Genomic DNA, 17,635 nt, shown 5'->3' with positions numbered 1-17,635 from the left:
CATTCTAGATAGTGTGCAGCCAAAGATTAATTGTAATCTTTTGGATTATCCTGAATCTACTATTCAAATTATTGACTGTCTTTCCCAGATTTATGTCATTTATGAATTTTATAAATATGCTACAGGTATGTTCAAGTTATTTGTTATTAAATAAACATACTTTAAGATCCTCTACTAGAGACATCACTTTTCCCTCTGGGTCAGATTTTATAGTTTTGATTCTGCTTCTTTATACTACTATCCCATTTTATAGTCTTTTCATCTTTTCCTTAGTTCTCTCATCACTGACTTAATGCCTTGCTGAAATGGAGTGTGCCCACTGCCGTTCTCTAGATCTATTCAGTTAACTGACAGTTTTGTAATTGTCAAAAAGAAAATGAGATTGGGTTAATAATATCTGCTATTTGGTGAAAACAGTACTTGCTCTAACATGCTCACAAGTTTTTATACTTTTTTATTTGGTCTGACTTTTCATTGCAAGATTCAGCTTATTCTGGGCTTTAACATTCTAAATACTTATAATACTTATGGCATTCTGCACATACAGATACACATACCACACACTTCTTTCTGCTGTGGGTGAGAAGCACAGAATCTCAACTTGAAAAGAATTTCATACCACCCTAACTATGTATCCCTTCCAATAAGTAGTTATTTAATCTCATAAAGAATTCCAATGAAGGGGGGAGTCTCTCATTGTACCTTTACAAATATGTAAAGGAAATTTAAAATTTTAAAGAATCTTCAATCCATTATTGATTGTTTTTTGGACACAATTATTTTATAATGTCATCCATTTTGTTTATAAGAGGAACAACATGCAAGGCTTTTTCTCTTTGCTTTGCTAAAGTCTGTGTGTGTTGTCTCTAAATCTACATGTTGTCTCTATAGAAAACTTACCAATTTGCCAGTAGTCCTATTAAAAAAGGAAGTAAGGTTAGTTTGTGCTGACTCTTTAATGATTGCTTTGCTTTCTACATGGTTTCAAGTCATTCCTTAATAATATGTCCTAGTATTTGACTAGGAATTGAAGACATATATACTAACCTGAACCTGGCCTTTACTACCCTAGGAAAGTTTATTTGGATGTAGTGACCTCAGCTTATCAAGAACAGCATGTTGTTAAAAATCTTATATCACTTTAACAAGAAATTGAAACTCTCAGGATCATTTTTCTTTACCCAAAGCAAGCTCCAAAACCATCTTGACCAACAAAATAAACAATTTGAAATTTAATAATGTTTTTTCTTACCACTATTTTGTTCTTTTAATACCTTTCATTTTTTTCCCTATTTAAATTCTTTGTATCTTGTATCTCTCCCCAAGTTAGGGATATGCAAGACATTGTATTTATCATAAGTTCTACTGTGATGTAGTTGCTTCTTCAAGTTGCTATCATTTTATTATATTCTCTCCATAGAACTTTGCTACTAGTTCCATCAGATCTGGCAAATTTTGCTGCTTATTGATACAAGTTGGGATCAAAGTTGATAGAAGTTGACAAGAGTCTATCAGTTCTGTTTGTACATATTCTTGGTCTTGCCTTCAGCTTTGGTATTTTTTCTCCATAACACAAAAATATTTGTTGAAATTAAGTAGTTAATATATTAGCCCAGTGTTCTATTTTGAAAAAGTCTAAGCAGTTTCTACTTTTTCTTTAAAGTGACATTGATGTGGCTCAGCAGTTCAGCCTTAACCAGAGTAGAGTGGAAGAAATTACAATGAGAGAAGAAGTTGGAAACATCAGTATCCTCCAGGAAAATGACTTTGGTAATAATTTTTTTAAAAAGTGAAAGAAAAAGAAACATGATCCATAATTTCTAATGAGTTAAGAGGTTTGGGGGGTGGTTAGAGTAAATGGATATGATGGTGCTGGGAAGGGAACTTGATTCTATATGGATTTTTTTTTTCATTATGTGAAATACTATCCCCCAACCCAAGAAAGTCAAACAAAATCTTTTTTTACATATTTGTATAGTAGGGCAAAACAAATTCCTACATTGACTATGTCCTTCTAAAAATGTCTGTTCTGAGCCATTTTTCAGGAATGTGACATGCTACATCTAAGTTTTCTAGAATTGTGATTGGTCATTATATTTCTCAGAGTTCTTAAGTCATTCAAAATTTTGTTTTTCTTTTACAATATTGTTATATAAATTGTTCTCCAGGTTCTCATTCAGTTCTCTCTGCAGATTTCTGATTGATTCATATTTGTTAGGTCCAAGTTTAGATATATCTAATTAGACACTTTAGTAAGAAGTTGTGCTTAGTTAAGAAATATTAGTACTAAATAAAAGTATCAAGTAATACCTTTTCATCAAAAGAATATTCTATTTTGTTCTCTGTGCATAATATTAGATACTTCATGTGTGTAGGCTTAATTCATCTTGTTTACCTTGCCTGAATTTCTCTTTGCTAAACCATATATTAGGTCTAACAAATTCACTAAAAAGAAAGTTCTGAAAAGTTCTCCTTAATTGCTCCTAAAGAAGTAGGTGGTCTTGGTAGTCATAGTATTGTAAAATGTAACTATAAAATTTGGGTGCATGTGTATTTCTTTGCAAAATTATAATACGTTATATAACATGGAGATTGTATACACACACATTTGTATTAAATGTAATTTTTTTATCAATATAAAATACTTTTTTAGTGAATGCATATTTAAATTCTTACTAGGTGACTTTGGGATGGATGATCGTGAAATGATGCGTGAAGGTAGTGCATTTGAAGATGATGACATGTTAGTGAGCACTAGTGCTTCTAACCTTTTATTGGAACCTGAACAGAGTACCAGCCACCTGAATGAAAAAATCAACCACCTAGAATATGAAGACCAATACAAGGATGACAATTTTGGAGAGGGAAATGATGGTGGTATACTGGGTATGTTCAAAAAAATGGTTTTCAATTTAATTCAGATTACAATTAACATTTTTAGTTGTTGTACCAAGTTGGGAAATTTACATTAAGGAATTTTCCATTTTGTATTGGAATTGGGTGGTTGTGAATTCAGCTTCACTAAAATATTTTGTTATGGTTTTATTGTTTTTCAGTAATTGGAATTTCATAGATATTGTCTATTTGACACTATAGTTTAATTTTTTTCACTATTTTCAGATGACAAACTCATAAGTAATAATGATGGAGGTATATTTGATGATCCACCTGCCCTCTCTGAAGGAGGGGTCATGATGCCAGAGCAGCCTGCACATGATGATATGGATGATGATGACAATGTATCAAGTAAGCATGCCACTTTATGAATGTATTTCTAAGTGTTTTTATTTAGTTGAGACTGTATGGTACCCATACACACTAAATATGGTTTATACACCATCACTTGCATCTTTGTCACATCAGGATATTCCTAGATAAATTAGAAAGTCAATTTCTACTACAGTATGTATTTCTATTTCTTCTCTCCCACCCCCCTTCATGCCAGGATTCATTTTTCAAGGGGGAAAAGGAATTGAGAGGAAAGGATTGTGTATAGTTGGATTCTGAGTTGATTCTCTTAAAGACATTTATATTTCATAGGGAAATTCCGGGTGGTGTTAGCTTTGGGATTTTTGGTGGAAATAACTTTGTGTGTCTTTGTTTTTGTTTTTAAAAGTGGGTGGACCAGATAGTCCAGATTCAGTAGACCCTGTTGAACCATTACCAACTATGACTGATCAAACAACACTTGTTCCAAATGAAGAGGAAGCTTTTGCTTTGGAGCCTATTGACATCACTGGTGAGTAAACAAAATATGTTTTGACTACGTTGGGTAATAGAAATTTTAGATAATGTTAATGAATATAGGAGTCTTGGTAGCATAGAATAGAAGTCAAGAGACCCTGCGTGTACTAATATAACTTGCCAGAGGTTTACTGAAAGAAGTTAAATCTACATTTGTTATTAGCAGTTACTTTTATGGAAATGAATATTTTTTAAAGAACATGATATTAGATTTGTATCTTAAGGAAATAATGCAGTACTAAGTCAAGCTGTAAAAGAAATGACTGTTACAAATACAAGTACAAAGGATGATAAGAAAAGTGGTGATAAAGTGCTTGTAAAAAACTGGCATTCAAATATGTAAGGTACAAGTTTTTTAAAATTATACAACAGAGAAATCTTAAAGCATTGTTTCATGTCAGAATTAAAATGAGTAATCCAAATAAGCTGTTTGGGGATTTGTTGGTTCTAGATGTTAATTTGTTTCAATACAATTAACCTTTTAACATAAACTAATTAGTTAAGCTAGCTTAATTTTTATATATATATGTAATGTTTAAAGAAATGATCTTATTGTCTTCAAAATTCAAGTGAACATATTCTATTTAGAGCCTTTAAGGGATTGCATTAATAATAGATTACTAAATTTATAGATATTTGTGGGAGATGTAAATTTTCTCCCTTACCAAGTAGATTCTTTATGTTGGTAGAAAAGGAAATGCTTCCCTTTCTAGTTTGAGGGGACTGGGAACAGTTGGTCAAAACTACAAGTTAACCAAAAAGTAGTTCTTATTGGTGGGCAAGTATCTATTCCCATACCATCTTACCACCTAAGAATCATTGCTTTTCTTTGCCTTCACTTGAATACCTGATGTGAATTCCAAAACCAAAAATTATCAAGTGTCTTTAGAAGAGTGGAAGTAGAGTAAAAAGAATAGTAAAGAAAGGAAAGGTTAAACCTAGGAAGAATCTTCTTGCCCTTGCACATTCCAGCATGAATTACCCTGCAAAATTATTAATCAGCAAAAGGTGCAAAAAGTATCAATAACTATAGTATAAAAAGCTCTACATATAGCTACATATAGCACTGAATCTAAATTTAACCTCAGTTACTTAGTCTTGTTCGCCTCAGTTTTCCTCATCTGTATAGTGGGTCAGAGAAGAAAATGGTAAACTATTTCTGTATTTTTACCAAGAAAATGCCAAATGGGGTCGTGAAAAGTCAGGAATGATTAAAATAATTTCAACAACCTTCTCTGTTTAGGCTTAGAGGTACTTTTCAGAATTTATTCTTTTATTCCTATAATTTCTACACACAGAAATGGAAATAAGTGCTTATAAATGGCTGTCAAGAATTTATATAAAGATTACTTTAAGACTATTGAAATGACACTTCTTGGTTATATCTAGGTTCTAGCTCTAAGGAGATTTGTATTGATAATTCCCTATTTATGAATCTTGATTAGTAAATTCTCATTCACAGAAATTTAGCTTTCTTTACAAATTTTTTTTTTCCTATGAGATAATGCAGGTATAAATTAAAGCTCAATTTTCTTTTTGGGGGGGGGGGTGTGAATTCACAGTGAAACTACAAAACTAATCAAATTTCTAAAATTTTATTAACATGTTAATTTAGTTGGTAAGGCACAGCTAGTCACAAGATCTTGGATTATCAGAGTAAAGAATTTGTTTTGTGCATGAGGCCATTAATATAAATATCATTTGAAAAGCAAGAAAGTGTCTTTATATAATAAGATTTGCGATGAAATTGCAGTAAACTGCCTACAGTGATTGAAGAATGGATTGTAGGGTTATAGACTTAGAGCCAAAAAGGGATCTTGACCTTCTAATATAACAACACTTTTCATCATACAACTAGGGAAACTGAAGCCCAGAGGAATTAAATAAATGTCTTGTCCAGGGTCACACACAAAAGCAGGATATTCTTACTGTTTTGGTTAACTGAAAATCCATAGGAAGTACTGCATTTGCAAACATACATGCAATGTTAAATCTTCCCTGAATGTAATTTACTATTTTATTCACAAGGTTCTTGAGGACTCTTACTTACTACCTCTAGTGTCTACATTTTGCCTCTGAATTTGTTTCAACAATAACATTCTTTTTTGTCATGTTAGTCAAGGAGACAAAAGCCAAAAGAAAGAGGAAGCTGATTGTTGACAGCGTAAAAGAGCTGGACAGTAAAACAATTAGAGCCCAGCTAAGTGATTACTCCGATATTGTCACTACTTTGGACCTGGCTCCACCCACCAAAAAATTGATGATGTGGAAAGAGACTGGAGGAGTAGAAAAACTTTTCTCTTTGCCTGCTCAGCCTTTATGGAACAATAGACTACTGAAGGTAATATTTCAATCTGTCACGTGATTTTGATTGTCTTGTGGGTGACCAGAAGCAGCAGCAGTTAGGTAGAGCTATGGATAACGGACTTCAGGAAGATCTGAGTTTAAAACATACCTCAGATTTCTAATAGCTATGTGATCCTGAGATAGTCATTTAACCTCTGTTTGTCTCAGTTTTCTCAGTGTAATGGGAAGTGTAATAGCACCTCTGTCTCACAAGGTTATTGTAAGGACCAGGTTGAGATGATATTTGTAAAATGCTTAACACAGCACTTGACACTGATACTTATTCCATTCCATTCCACTGGTATGTTTTGGCATTGTCCAAAAAACAACAAATTTGACACAAGTTTCCTTGTTGGAGTGCCCAAATGTTGTTTTAAAATATGCTTGGGTTTTTTTTATTTATTTTTTTTTGTTGTTGTTGTTTTTTGCTTTGGTTCAGAAGCTTTACATTGTATTGCTTTCGTAATACTTTTAGATTTTTGCAAATACTTTTTGTTTAAATTATACATGCTACTCAACAAAAAGGCTTAAAAAAAAAAAAACCTGGAGTAAATCTCCAATTAAAACTTGTAGCTATTTGTGTTTTGATTGTGTAACTAATGTTTCAACAAAATAGAATATATAATAATTATTCTGGAATATTTAACCCCAATCTCTGATCTTTCTTGCCTTTGTTTTTTTAAATTGTAATCAAGGTGTAATTATTCTCTTGATTTAATACTATTTCTTGTTTTTTCCATGTTTGTATTCATTACAAGAAATAGTATTAAATCAAGAGAATAATTACACCTTGATTACAATTTAAAAAAACAAAGGCAAGAAAGATAACAGATTAGCCCTAATTTCTTATATGTCATTTTAAATAATTGTAAGTATATATACAGAATTATCTGGTTGAGGGTTACATGAGAGAAAGATATATTGTTCTTGGATGGTCACTTGAAAACTTTTGTTTTCTAATTATTTCCAGATTGTTGGAATTGAGGACTGTTTCAACATATGAGGTATTAGCATTTAGTACATGAGATATGGTGTAGAACAAATTGTTTATTCTAATGTACATCTTTTTTAGCTCTTTACACGTTGTCTCACACCTCTTGTGCCAGAAGATCTTAGGAAAAGGAGGAAAGGTGGAGAAGCAGATAATTTGGATGAATTCCTCAAAGATTTTGAAAATCCAGAGGTACCCAGAGAGGAGCAACAGCAACAGCAGCAGCAGCAGCAACATGATGTTATTGGTTTGTAATGTAGTGATTTTTTTTCCCCCCAGCATTAAACTGTTATTTAGGTTTGAAATGCATAGGTAATTACCATAGTAGTCTGAATATAAGCCAACTGTAGAATGAAATTTCTTTGAACCTAAGTAAATAAGAAGAGAAAGAGAAAAAACATTTGCTTTACAGGTCATATTTAAGTTTCACAAAAGTCAAATTTGATAAAGGAGGGAAGAGTACTAGCTTTAAATGAAACAATATAGTGATTTATTGTAATAGCATAAAATAGAGCATTTTCAGCCTTGAAGAAATAGCTTCATATTGGTAATGAAATGATATTGAATTAGGCCTCTAAAGTTTTTTGTCATATCTAATCTTTATGTGATGGCTTGCAGATGAACCTATTATAGAAGAGCCAAGCCACCTACAGGAATCAATCATGGAAGGCAGCAGAACCAATTTGGATGAATCTGTCATGCCGCCTCCACCACCTCAAACAGGAGTAAAACGAAAGGCACAGCAAGTTGAGCCAGAACCCGTGTTACCTGTAAGAAAATGTCCTGTGTATAACAAAAAGATTTTGGTGTATCTTTCTATATACTACCTCTTTGATAATTTAAATATGGTTAGTCTCTGTTAGGAGAGGCATGTTGGATATCACGTAGTTTAAGTATTGTTGACAAAGGGAAGAAAGAGAATGAATATGACATAATGGATAAAGTGCTGACCTTTGAGTTGGGAAGATTTACATTCAAAATTTACTTATACATAATTGTCTGTGTAAGCCTAGGGAGAGTCATTTGATTTTTCAGTATTACCTCAGACTTAAGTTGCATTGGTAAAAAGAATTATCCTTATAAAAGATTACTCTTCACTGATGCAAACCTAGGTCCTTTCAAAAATACTTAAATTTACATGAAAATCTGAGGTATCCTCTTTTGGGCTTTTATGATCAAAATGAGAATTGTGCATTTTTTTTCTTTACCTCTTCTCATCAGTACTACTCCTGATTCCTCAGATCTGAAGTCCCTGATCCTTAGTCTTGTTTAGTTTGGGGAACAATCTCTGCTATGGGGAAAACCATACAAGTGAAATGTGAGGCATTTAATAGATCTAAAACACAGAACTTCCTCTTCATTTTGCTTGGTTCCTATATAGGTATTGAGAGTTGGCAATATCTGTGGTCTCTCATAAATTACCCTGAATTTTGTGTAGCTGTTTTTTTGTATAGAGTATGCTTTGGGGAGATAGCAATTTCCAGGATACTATTGTTTACCCAGCTTTTAAGGAGCCATATGAAAAGGACTGGGAATGATGTGTGCTAAAAGTCTACCTTCTTCCTTTTCATTTTTTGATCCCCCTAACATTAGCTCATGATAATGGAATTTATTAGCAGAAGACTCTAGTAGCAAGAGGCCTTTTTTGCCTAGCCTGTATTGAGAAGTGGTCTTTCAGATTTATTTTGATTATATATAAGAACCGCTGTTCTGTGCCCCCTGGTGGTCAGGAGTTGTAATAAAAGCAGGTTCTGCATTGTCCTAGTTTTAACTTGGATTAGAACATAGCTTCTTGAACTTTTTTTCAGAACACTATTCTATAACATAGGTATTTTTAACAGAAGATGCTAAAGCTGACAGATGTTTAAGACTGACCCTGAAGGTGGGGTCACTCCATTCTTTAAAATTTTTTGATGACACTACTAAAAAGCTTTTTTGAGCGACTATCAACTCATTTGTTATGAAGAACGTGGTTTGCAAATGTGAGCCACATGTTCCCTCTACTATTCACTCTATTCTTGAGCTTTTCCTAATTTTCAGTTATTTAAAACATTGTAATAGTATAAAACAATTTTTCATTCTTATCGCTATCTGTAATGTGCCATTTAGTTGGACATAGTGTTTTGGTCATGGCATTGTGTTGACCCTGTATTAAAATATTTGCCATATAAATTTTTGTATGTTTGAAAAAAATACTTTTTTTTCAATGATTTTTAAAGCAGCTAGCAGAATTTTTCCTTTACTTAGAACTTTTTTTTCTGAATTTGCCTTTAAGAAAAAGATATATTAAAATCATTATTCTGTAGACTTAGGTTTGAAGGGAAAGTAAAATTTGACCTTGTGTTATTTTACAAATTTATTTAAATGTTTCATTTCTGAATTATCCAAAAAGTCATTCTTTGTTAAAAATTCTAGAAAGAAAAAGCCAGTTGAGCAAAGCAAAGCAATGCAGAGGCCACATCTAACAGATATATATATATATTTCATATCCCAAGTCTCCCTACTTTTCTGTTTTCCTGAAATAAATTTAATCTTAACATAGCCATTCAGTTTTAGATTTGTTTTTTCCATTTACATTTTTCTAATTGCATGTTGTTTTTCTAGTTTTGTTTAATTTCTCCTTGGTTCATATTTGTCTTCCTATATTTTGAATTCTTTTATTATAGTGCAGTTAATATTAATATGCCACAAAAATTCCATAATCAGCGGTCATCTAAAAGTCCTGCTCTGACTATTTTGGTATACATGAGACCTTGCTACTTTTGACCTTGGAGTGTATGGCTAGTCTTGTGATATATGGGTCAAAGGGTATGGATATTTTAGTTGTTTTTGCATAACTTCCAGAAGGCTTTACAGAATGGTTGAATTCATTTGCACTTCCACTAACTTTGTGCTTACATTTCTGGACTGCTCCAAATTTAGAATCATTCTTGTCTTTTTCATCTTTGCCACCTGTGTAATTATGAGATAAAACAGTGTTGATTTGTGTTTTTCCTATCTGTGATTTGGAACAATCTTTCATAATAAGATTAATAGTTTAAATTTTTTTGAGAACTCTTATTCTTTGAACCCAGTATTCTGGTGAATCCTTCATTTATTTTTATCCTAGTATGTTACATTTACATTGTTTCTCATCATTTCTTTTAATACTAGCCTGAACAGTTGCAGCAGCTGGAAATGCCACCTGTAGAACTTCCTCCAGAAGAGCCTCCAAATATCTGTCAGCTAATACCTGAGCTGGAACTTTTGCCAGAGAAAGAAAAGGAAAAGGAGAAAGATAAGGAAGAAGAAGAGGAGGAGGAGGTAATAAAAAAGATTATATTCTATTTCCTAATGACTTTATGGTTTGTTTTAAATGTGTAAATTATATTAACTGATACTGAACATCTAAAGGAGTTACTACCACAACGGCTCCATGAGAGAAGAGAGATGGGGGAATTGAGTATATTTATCCCAGAGAAGGTATGAGGTAGGCATAATTGCTTTCTTGAAGCATTTGGAAGGTTGTCATTTGGAAGAGATATTGAATATTTTTTGATACAAGGGAGAAGATACAAGGTATCAATGTTAGGAAATTACAAGATAATATACAAGGTATCAATATAAAGAAATTACAAGATAATTTCCTCACAATTAGAACTGATTTGAGTTGAAGGGGGAGTAGACTTTATAAGAAAGTCCTTGTGTATGTGTATTCAAGCTTAAAAGTTGGATCTCTATTTTGGGAGAAGAAAAGGGTTAAGCCTAGAAGAGGGAAGGAATGGAATGAAATAGTCTCTGTGGCACATTTGTGAGCATCTGTGAATCTTCATTGTTACCAAGAAGGGTGTGGAGGATCCTTCTTAGAAATTTTTAATCTGTGTCTTAAGCTTTGAACTTTGATACTGTATGCCCAATAATTTCTTTAAAAATCCAAATAACATTGAATCAGTCCTTGGGGAAGTGTTCCACTGAAGTGTTCCTTTTAAACACCAAAATCTGTTATCTGGTTGCTTTGTGATAGAAATTTTGTACTGTCCTGTGCCTCCTTAAACTAGACTTATAATAATCTTTTCTTAAAAACGTGTAGTTCTATAAAGGGACATAATGTGGTGGCATTGGGTCCAGAACCAGACTTGGCTTCACGTTCTGACTTTCGTGTTTTGTTATCTGTGGGCCCTTTGCAAGTCATTTTAACCTCTTTATTTATAAAGCAAAAGGATTAGACTTGATGAGATCCCTTAGATTCCTTCTAACTCTAGTTTTATGAACTGATAATTCTGAATATCAATTAATATTGTGTTGATGTGCTATTAATATGTGCTGTGATATAGTGCCCATGTTTTGTTGTGTAGAGGTGCTTGTTGAACACTTAAATGTTTCCAGAGTTAGGAATTCGTTCTATAATTTGCTTTCTTAAAATGAGTGTCTCCTCGCTTAATGCTGTTTGTGATTGTTCTAGTGTATTTTCCCTGTTTTATTTCAGACTCCTCTGAGGCAGATTTCTAACCTTATTAAAATTGAATATAAAATAAATAACAATTGGCAAAGGCATTGAATTCACTGCAAAATTTGAGTGTTGGCAATTTAACAAAATAAAAATCATTTTGAAGTTTTCTAAATCATTTGTAATTGCAAGGATCCATTTCTGTTTAATTTCACTGGTCTAAGGAATTCTGCAAAGTCAACAGGCCATGAACTTAAGTTTCTGTAGTAGCTGGACCTCTCTTGACTATCCAGAAACCTTTTTTAACTCCTTTTAATCCTTACCCTATCCTAATTGTGCTAATAATGAGTTACCACAAAGACATCAAATAATTTTATATTTATAATGTATAAATACTATAAGTATTATATGTAATACTATATATGTGTAATGTATAAATAGTAAAGCAAGAGGTAAAGGTGAAGTAAATTTCCTTAATAATGGTGCTAGAATTTGATAAAAAAGATTTATTTTGCTTGGGACTAGATTTGTTGAGCTGTATAGTGGCCAGATTTTAAAAGATACCAAATAAAAGTTTTGCTTAAAAAAAGTGTAGCTTTTTTTAAGCAAAACTTTTATTTGGTATCTTTTAAAATCATATTTAGAATCTCTTGATGCCCAGTATGATCTAGTTGAAAGAATATTGGAATTGAAGCCATTAGACCCAAGTTTCTTATACTGGATGGTATTATTATATCTCAATTTCTTCATTTATGAAATAGAAATATCCTGTCTGCTCTGCTAATTTTATAGAACAAAGTGATATGAAGTAAAGTAGTCCTATAAGTTCCTATGATAACCATAAATTTGGTTATAGTTCTAATAGTCCTTTGGTCTCATGTTTATCGTTTGGCTGCACCACAATTGTAGGTTAAAAATAAAGTTATTCCAAGTATACATTTTTAGATAATTGTTTTTGAGAATACAGAATACTTTGGTGTTTATCTAAGCTTTGGAGTAATAAAAACTTATAGGAAAGTGTGCCTTTAAAGAAACAGAGGAGTAAAAGACACGTGGTATACCATTTTCTTGTTTCCAGAAGTGCTTTAAAAGACTATGCCATCTTTCATGATGAACCATTAAGCTTCTGCTTTGTGCTAAATATTTTGCTGCAACAGGTTTTTGGGGAAGGGAGAAGAAATTATTCAGTTGGGGATATTTAGAAATAGTTTTTTCCAATTTGGTTAATTGATGTGTGTAATATTGAGTCTTAATTTGGCTGTGATTTTTTTCCCTCCCTTTCAGGAAGAAGATGCTACAGGGGGTGATCAGGATCAAGAAGAAAGAAGATGGAACAAAAGAACTCAACAGATGCTTCATGGTCTTCAGGTATTACTGATCTGCTTTTAGAGAAGAAGAATAAAAGGGAATGTTAGATTTAATAAGTAAAGATCCCCTTCCTCAACCATGCCTTTTCATTTTTATCATGTAAATTTTTTAAAATGAAAAGGCATGGTTATGTGAAAAATATTTCTTAGCGTATCTTTGGAATACTTTAGTCACATTGAAGGTGTTAAATAAAGTACATAAACTCTTGTTGAATTTTATGCTACCCAATGAACACAGAAAAGTTCCCCAGTGAATGCAACCAGGTGGTTTTATTCATAACTCTAGGTTCTACCTAGCATAATGGCTTTTTCTCAAAATCAATCTTTGTAGATTCTAATAATTCCCTTCTTCTCTTAGCTTAGAAATTCAGATATATCGAGTGGGTATATCATATCTAGAATTTGTAGGAAACTGTCTTATCTTTGTAGACATCTCCCTAATTCCCACTTCATCCTAAAATGTTATGCCTGACTTCTTTGTTCACCAGATCTGTGAGAATAGTTTAGATCTTTTGACAGAATAATCTGATCAGCATTTAGCTTTTTCTGGTTGTACCCATTAGATTGTGCCTAAAGGAATACATAAACTTGAATTTGATACAGAGTTCAGAATATGCTGAACACGTTATGTTTGGGCAAAAATTGATTTGCAGGTACTGTCCTTCATTTAATATTATTTAATTTAGACTTAATGTAGAAAATTTATTTTATATCATCTCAAATTACAAAAAACTTCAATTGCTTATTAAATCTCTTTTATTTGCTTTTCAGAGAGCTCTTGCTAAAACTGGGGCTGAATCTATTAGTTTGCTTGATTTGTGCCGAAATACGAACAGAAAGCAAGCTGCAGCAAAATTCTACAGCTTCTTGGTACTTAAAAAGCAGCAGGCTATTGAGCTGAAGCAAGAGGAGCCTTACAGTGACATCGTTGCAACACCTGGACCAAGATTCCATATAATTTGAATGTCTCAATGGATTATATAGCTAGTGTTTATTTCACTAGTACAAATGCATTGCCCCCAATGTGTAGGGCACATAAGACCATTACAGAAAATTTAGATTTTTTTTTTTTTTTTTTTTTTTTTGTCTGTACAAAGTATCTCTTGCCCCTTTTTATATTTTTAATTTACCATCTTCATTTTAAGGGAAACTGCTCGGGTGGGTTTTGTTTGTATTCTGCTAGAGTATACTCTCCAGAAACCCAGATAGTGATTTTTAACAGTTCAGAGCAGATGTGTGCAATATTGGTGCATGTAATGATGTTGAGTTGCAATGAAAAGTCATGATTTGATGTATCTTAATTCTCCATCAGTGCATTTAAAAAATTAACCTCTGGGAAAAGCCTGCCAACCTCAAACCATCAAGTACCTATTATATATAGGTTACTTGATTTAAAAACATACATACATACATACATCTGCTTTTCAAAGAACAGAATTGGATTTTTGCTCTGGTCTCTAGCTGTCTGAAAACCATGGTCAAATTTTCCAGCAATTGGTAGATTTAATAGTTCCTACAACATTAGAGTTGGTTTTATAGCACATAGAAAATCTTTCAATGATTTAGCAGGAGGCTAACATCTCTGCAGAGCACTTGATGAAACAGCCACCTGAGATGAATGGCCAGATTTATTTAGGCTAAAAGCATTCCCAGTGTTCTCTGAATCATGTAGTTCAAATCCATGTCATTCTAGCTCATTGTAGAGATACCATCATTTTTATTATTGCATTGGAGGCTTGGTATGATAACCTATCAAAACAAAGGATTTAGTTTCATTGTATGAGCACTGAAGTCAGCCTTATGACTTCAGCATAAGCAATGGCAGATTTTCAGAATTAAAAAGGAATTTTAGCTACATGTAATAAAGTATAAATCAAGCCTTTTAAAAAAAAAATAAGTTTTTAGATAATGAACCACTTATTGGCACATTCAAATCATGAAAATAATCAAGGATTTAAAAAAGTTTTCAGATAATGAACCACTTATTTGGCACATTCAAATCATGAAAATAATCAAGGATTAAAATACTATAAAATGTCTTATATGTCAAAGGGGCAGACTAATGGGAAGCCACTTACCTGATTTTACTTATTAAGCAGAAGATGCTATGTTAACTGTAATGGCTTTTCTGATATTTATTATAAGTCTTAGTATTGATCTATTTTTCCAATACTGCACACTCCTGTGTTTGGACCTTTATTTTAATAGCTTTGCAAGAGAAAATCCTGCACCTGGTTTCCTATAATTTAAAAAACTAAAAGAAATGAAAAAGCAAAAAAAAAATAATAATAATAAATAAATAAATAAATAAATAAAGTAAATAAATAAATAAAGGCTTTATTGTTAACAGACCAGATAGAACCAGAAATTATGTGAATATGTTGATTATCAAAACATGTCTTAACTTTTTTTAGGGCAAAATTACACTTAAAAGTTCTGGCATAAATGTTGGCACTTTGGTGGAAAAGATTAACTTTTGAGACTCAGATTTCCATATATACCCAATAATGTAAAATTATGTGAAATGTTTTAAAAATTTGTGAGACTGCATAATTACTGTTTTAATAATTCAATTTCTTGAGAAAGGTAATTGTATAAAATTGCTACTGCAGCTTTATTTTCAACATGACGTGCCTGTAAACCATGGAATTCCCCCTTTGTAAAAAGACATTGTAGATAATTTGAATGTTTAATTATAGAAAGGTCATTAGTTTTCTTGTTACACATTTTGTTAGTCTGGTTTTTGTTGCTTATCAGGTTTAATATTGTTCTTGAAAATAGTTGATGCTGTGTTATGTATAACTTTTCTAATAAAAGTTGTGTTATAAGCTGTATTTTTCTTATTTTTAATTTGAGATGAAATAATTTTTATAGCTGGAAGGCAACTTATGAGATCAACTAATTAGTCCTCTCAGTGTAAAAGAGAGCCATTCAATGAAATCAGATCTTCTGAACCCAAGTGAAATCAGATCTTCTGAACCCAAGTGCACTGCTTAGACTGCTTTATACCATGTTGCTTTCTCTTAATGAGGAAAAATAGACAATACCTCAAATTTTTGCTTTTTTGTTCACCTAAAATAGAAATATTTTACAGGTAGTAGTCATCTCACAGCTTAGACCTGGTTCTTCGTGAATCTTGGTCAAAAAATTTCATCCATGCTAGTCAATCTTGTGATGATCTGAATTTGGGCTGATTTTCAGATTGGCAAAATAAAATGTGCTATCAAGCTCTTGAAATTGGACTTAATCAGAGCTTCCATTTCTTTGGTGTAACTTCCAAGAACTTTTCTAGTCTGAGATATCAGCACGATTTTAGTAGAAAATGTAGGGTCAGAAGGAATGTTTATACCATCTTAATAAAATAGAATGGAACTTGGAACTCTTGCTTTAAAAAAACAGCTTGTCATTTGAAGGAACTGGAACTGTTTAACCTGGAGAACAGAAGACTGAGAGGAAACAAACGCTTTAGCTTCACACAACAAAACTAAGAAGCAACAGGGTTAAATTTCAGCCTCAGTTTCCCTGAAGTGGAATGAGCTGCTTCAAATAATAGGGAGTACTGTAACATTGTAAAGCTCATAGCATCGTGGTAGCTGGTACATAAAATGTTCCTTATTATCAGAAGTTTTTTAAATAGAAGATGAATTAGAGAGGATTCCTATTAAACTAATCCCCTTGAATTCCAACTCAGTTTTGATATTTTAGGACATGGGGTAGTATGAAGTGATGGCTGTTTAATCTTTATATTTTTGAGGTTACTGAAGTGAGCAGCATTTAGCTAATGAAGCAGCTAAAGTGTGAGAAACTTAGCTGTAGTGTGTCTAAAAGTAAGAGTTTGGCTATACTTCCAAAGTATAGTTTAAAAATTATTGAGGGGTGGAGGAAGAGAAGTGTTAGCCAATACCTCTTTCAGTGGATCTGATAAGTATTTTACATTGAGTAATTGTTCTAAATTGAGTTATTAAGCAAGTTAGGAATTTGAAAAGGCAAAACAAATGAGAGACCAGTCTGGTTCTGGGAAGGCAAAATAAGTATATCTCTTGTGAACATAAAAGTACTGAAATTTCCTGTGAGGGCTTTCTCTTCACTTACCAGTGCTTTATTTTGACTACTATGACATCTCTTGGTTCCTAATGTATGAATTTTTAGGGCAAATGATGGATTTGGCCAATAATTAGATCAATTACTGATATTGTCAATATTACTCTATTAAAACTGCAAAATTCAACCTCCAGTTTTGGATATTCTTCATAAACGGAAACATTTCTATTACCTATAAATCTGATTGTTGTACTTTTTTGTGGTAATAGTTTCATAATATTGTCAAAAGTACACTTTTTTCCTTCTAAGCAAAATGTTCCCCTGCACTTCAACTCTGATTCTAATATAACAATAGCTTCTCTCAAAGACATTCTTAGGACATGTATTACTATCCAAGTTAAGCAGACTTCCATCACCACTTCCTAATGTCATTGACCATATAATCTTGTGAATCATGGAAACATTCCTAGGACATAGATAGGACTTCCTAATAAACGGCAGCTGCATCTGAAGCTAATGAACAACAATAACCAATTATGAATCCAGATACATGTATCCTGGCCATTTCGACCAATCAAGTATTTACTTGGTATCTGGGAAAATAAATACAAAGGAGAAAACTCAAGATACTTAAAATTCTGTTAAGAGAAAAATGTGTGAATATGCAGAATAATAAAAATGAGGAAAAGGGCTAGTACTAGGAAGTAGGATCAGGAAAGA

At 32.4% G+C, this 17,635-nt stretch overlaps 1 protein-coding gene across 3 annotated transcripts in view; it reads left to right on the top strand.

Annotated features, from left to right (window-relative positions):
* Window positions 1-15,708, top strand: part of RAD21 (RAD21 cohesin complex component) — a 30,347-nt gene extending 14,639 nt beyond the window's left edge. For 2 of the 3 annotated variants that reach the window (XM_012541779.3, XM_012541780.3), the window contains exons 5-14: window positions 1,664-1,770; window positions 2,680-2,886; window positions 3,121-3,246; window positions 3,617-3,739; window positions 5,862-6,085; window positions 7,163-7,328; window positions 7,700-7,851; window positions 10,235-10,384; window positions 12,792-12,875; window positions 13,646-13,837. In XM_012541779.3, coding sequence (XP_012397233.1) covers window positions 1,664-1,770; window positions 2,680-2,886; window positions 3,121-3,246; window positions 3,617-3,739; window positions 5,862-6,085; window positions 7,163-7,328; window positions 7,700-7,851; window positions 10,235-10,384; window positions 12,792-12,875; window positions 13,646-13,837 — 1,531 coding nt within the window. Of the gene's footprint in view, window positions 1-1,663; window positions 1,771-2,679; window positions 2,887-3,120; window positions 3,247-3,616; window positions 3,740-5,861; window positions 6,086-7,162; window positions 7,329-7,699; window positions 7,852-10,234; window positions 10,385-12,791; window positions 12,876-13,645 lie in introns of all 3 variants that reach the window. The other variant, XM_012541782.2, reaches the window with a different exon arrangement.
* The last annotated feature ends 1,927 nt before the right edge of the window (window positions 15,709-17,635 follow it).

Source organism: Sarcophilus harrisii, chromosome 1 (genome assembly GCF_902635505.1).
Source record: "Sarcophilus harrisii chromosome 1, mSarHar1.11, whole genome shotgun sequence".
Lineage (NCBI taxonomy): Eukaryota > Metazoa > Chordata > Mammalia > Dasyuromorphia > Dasyuridae > Sarcophilus > Sarcophilus harrisii.
The sequence above is the reverse complement of the archived record's forward strand: the minus strand, read 5'-3'. Positions and strand labels throughout refer to the sequence as shown.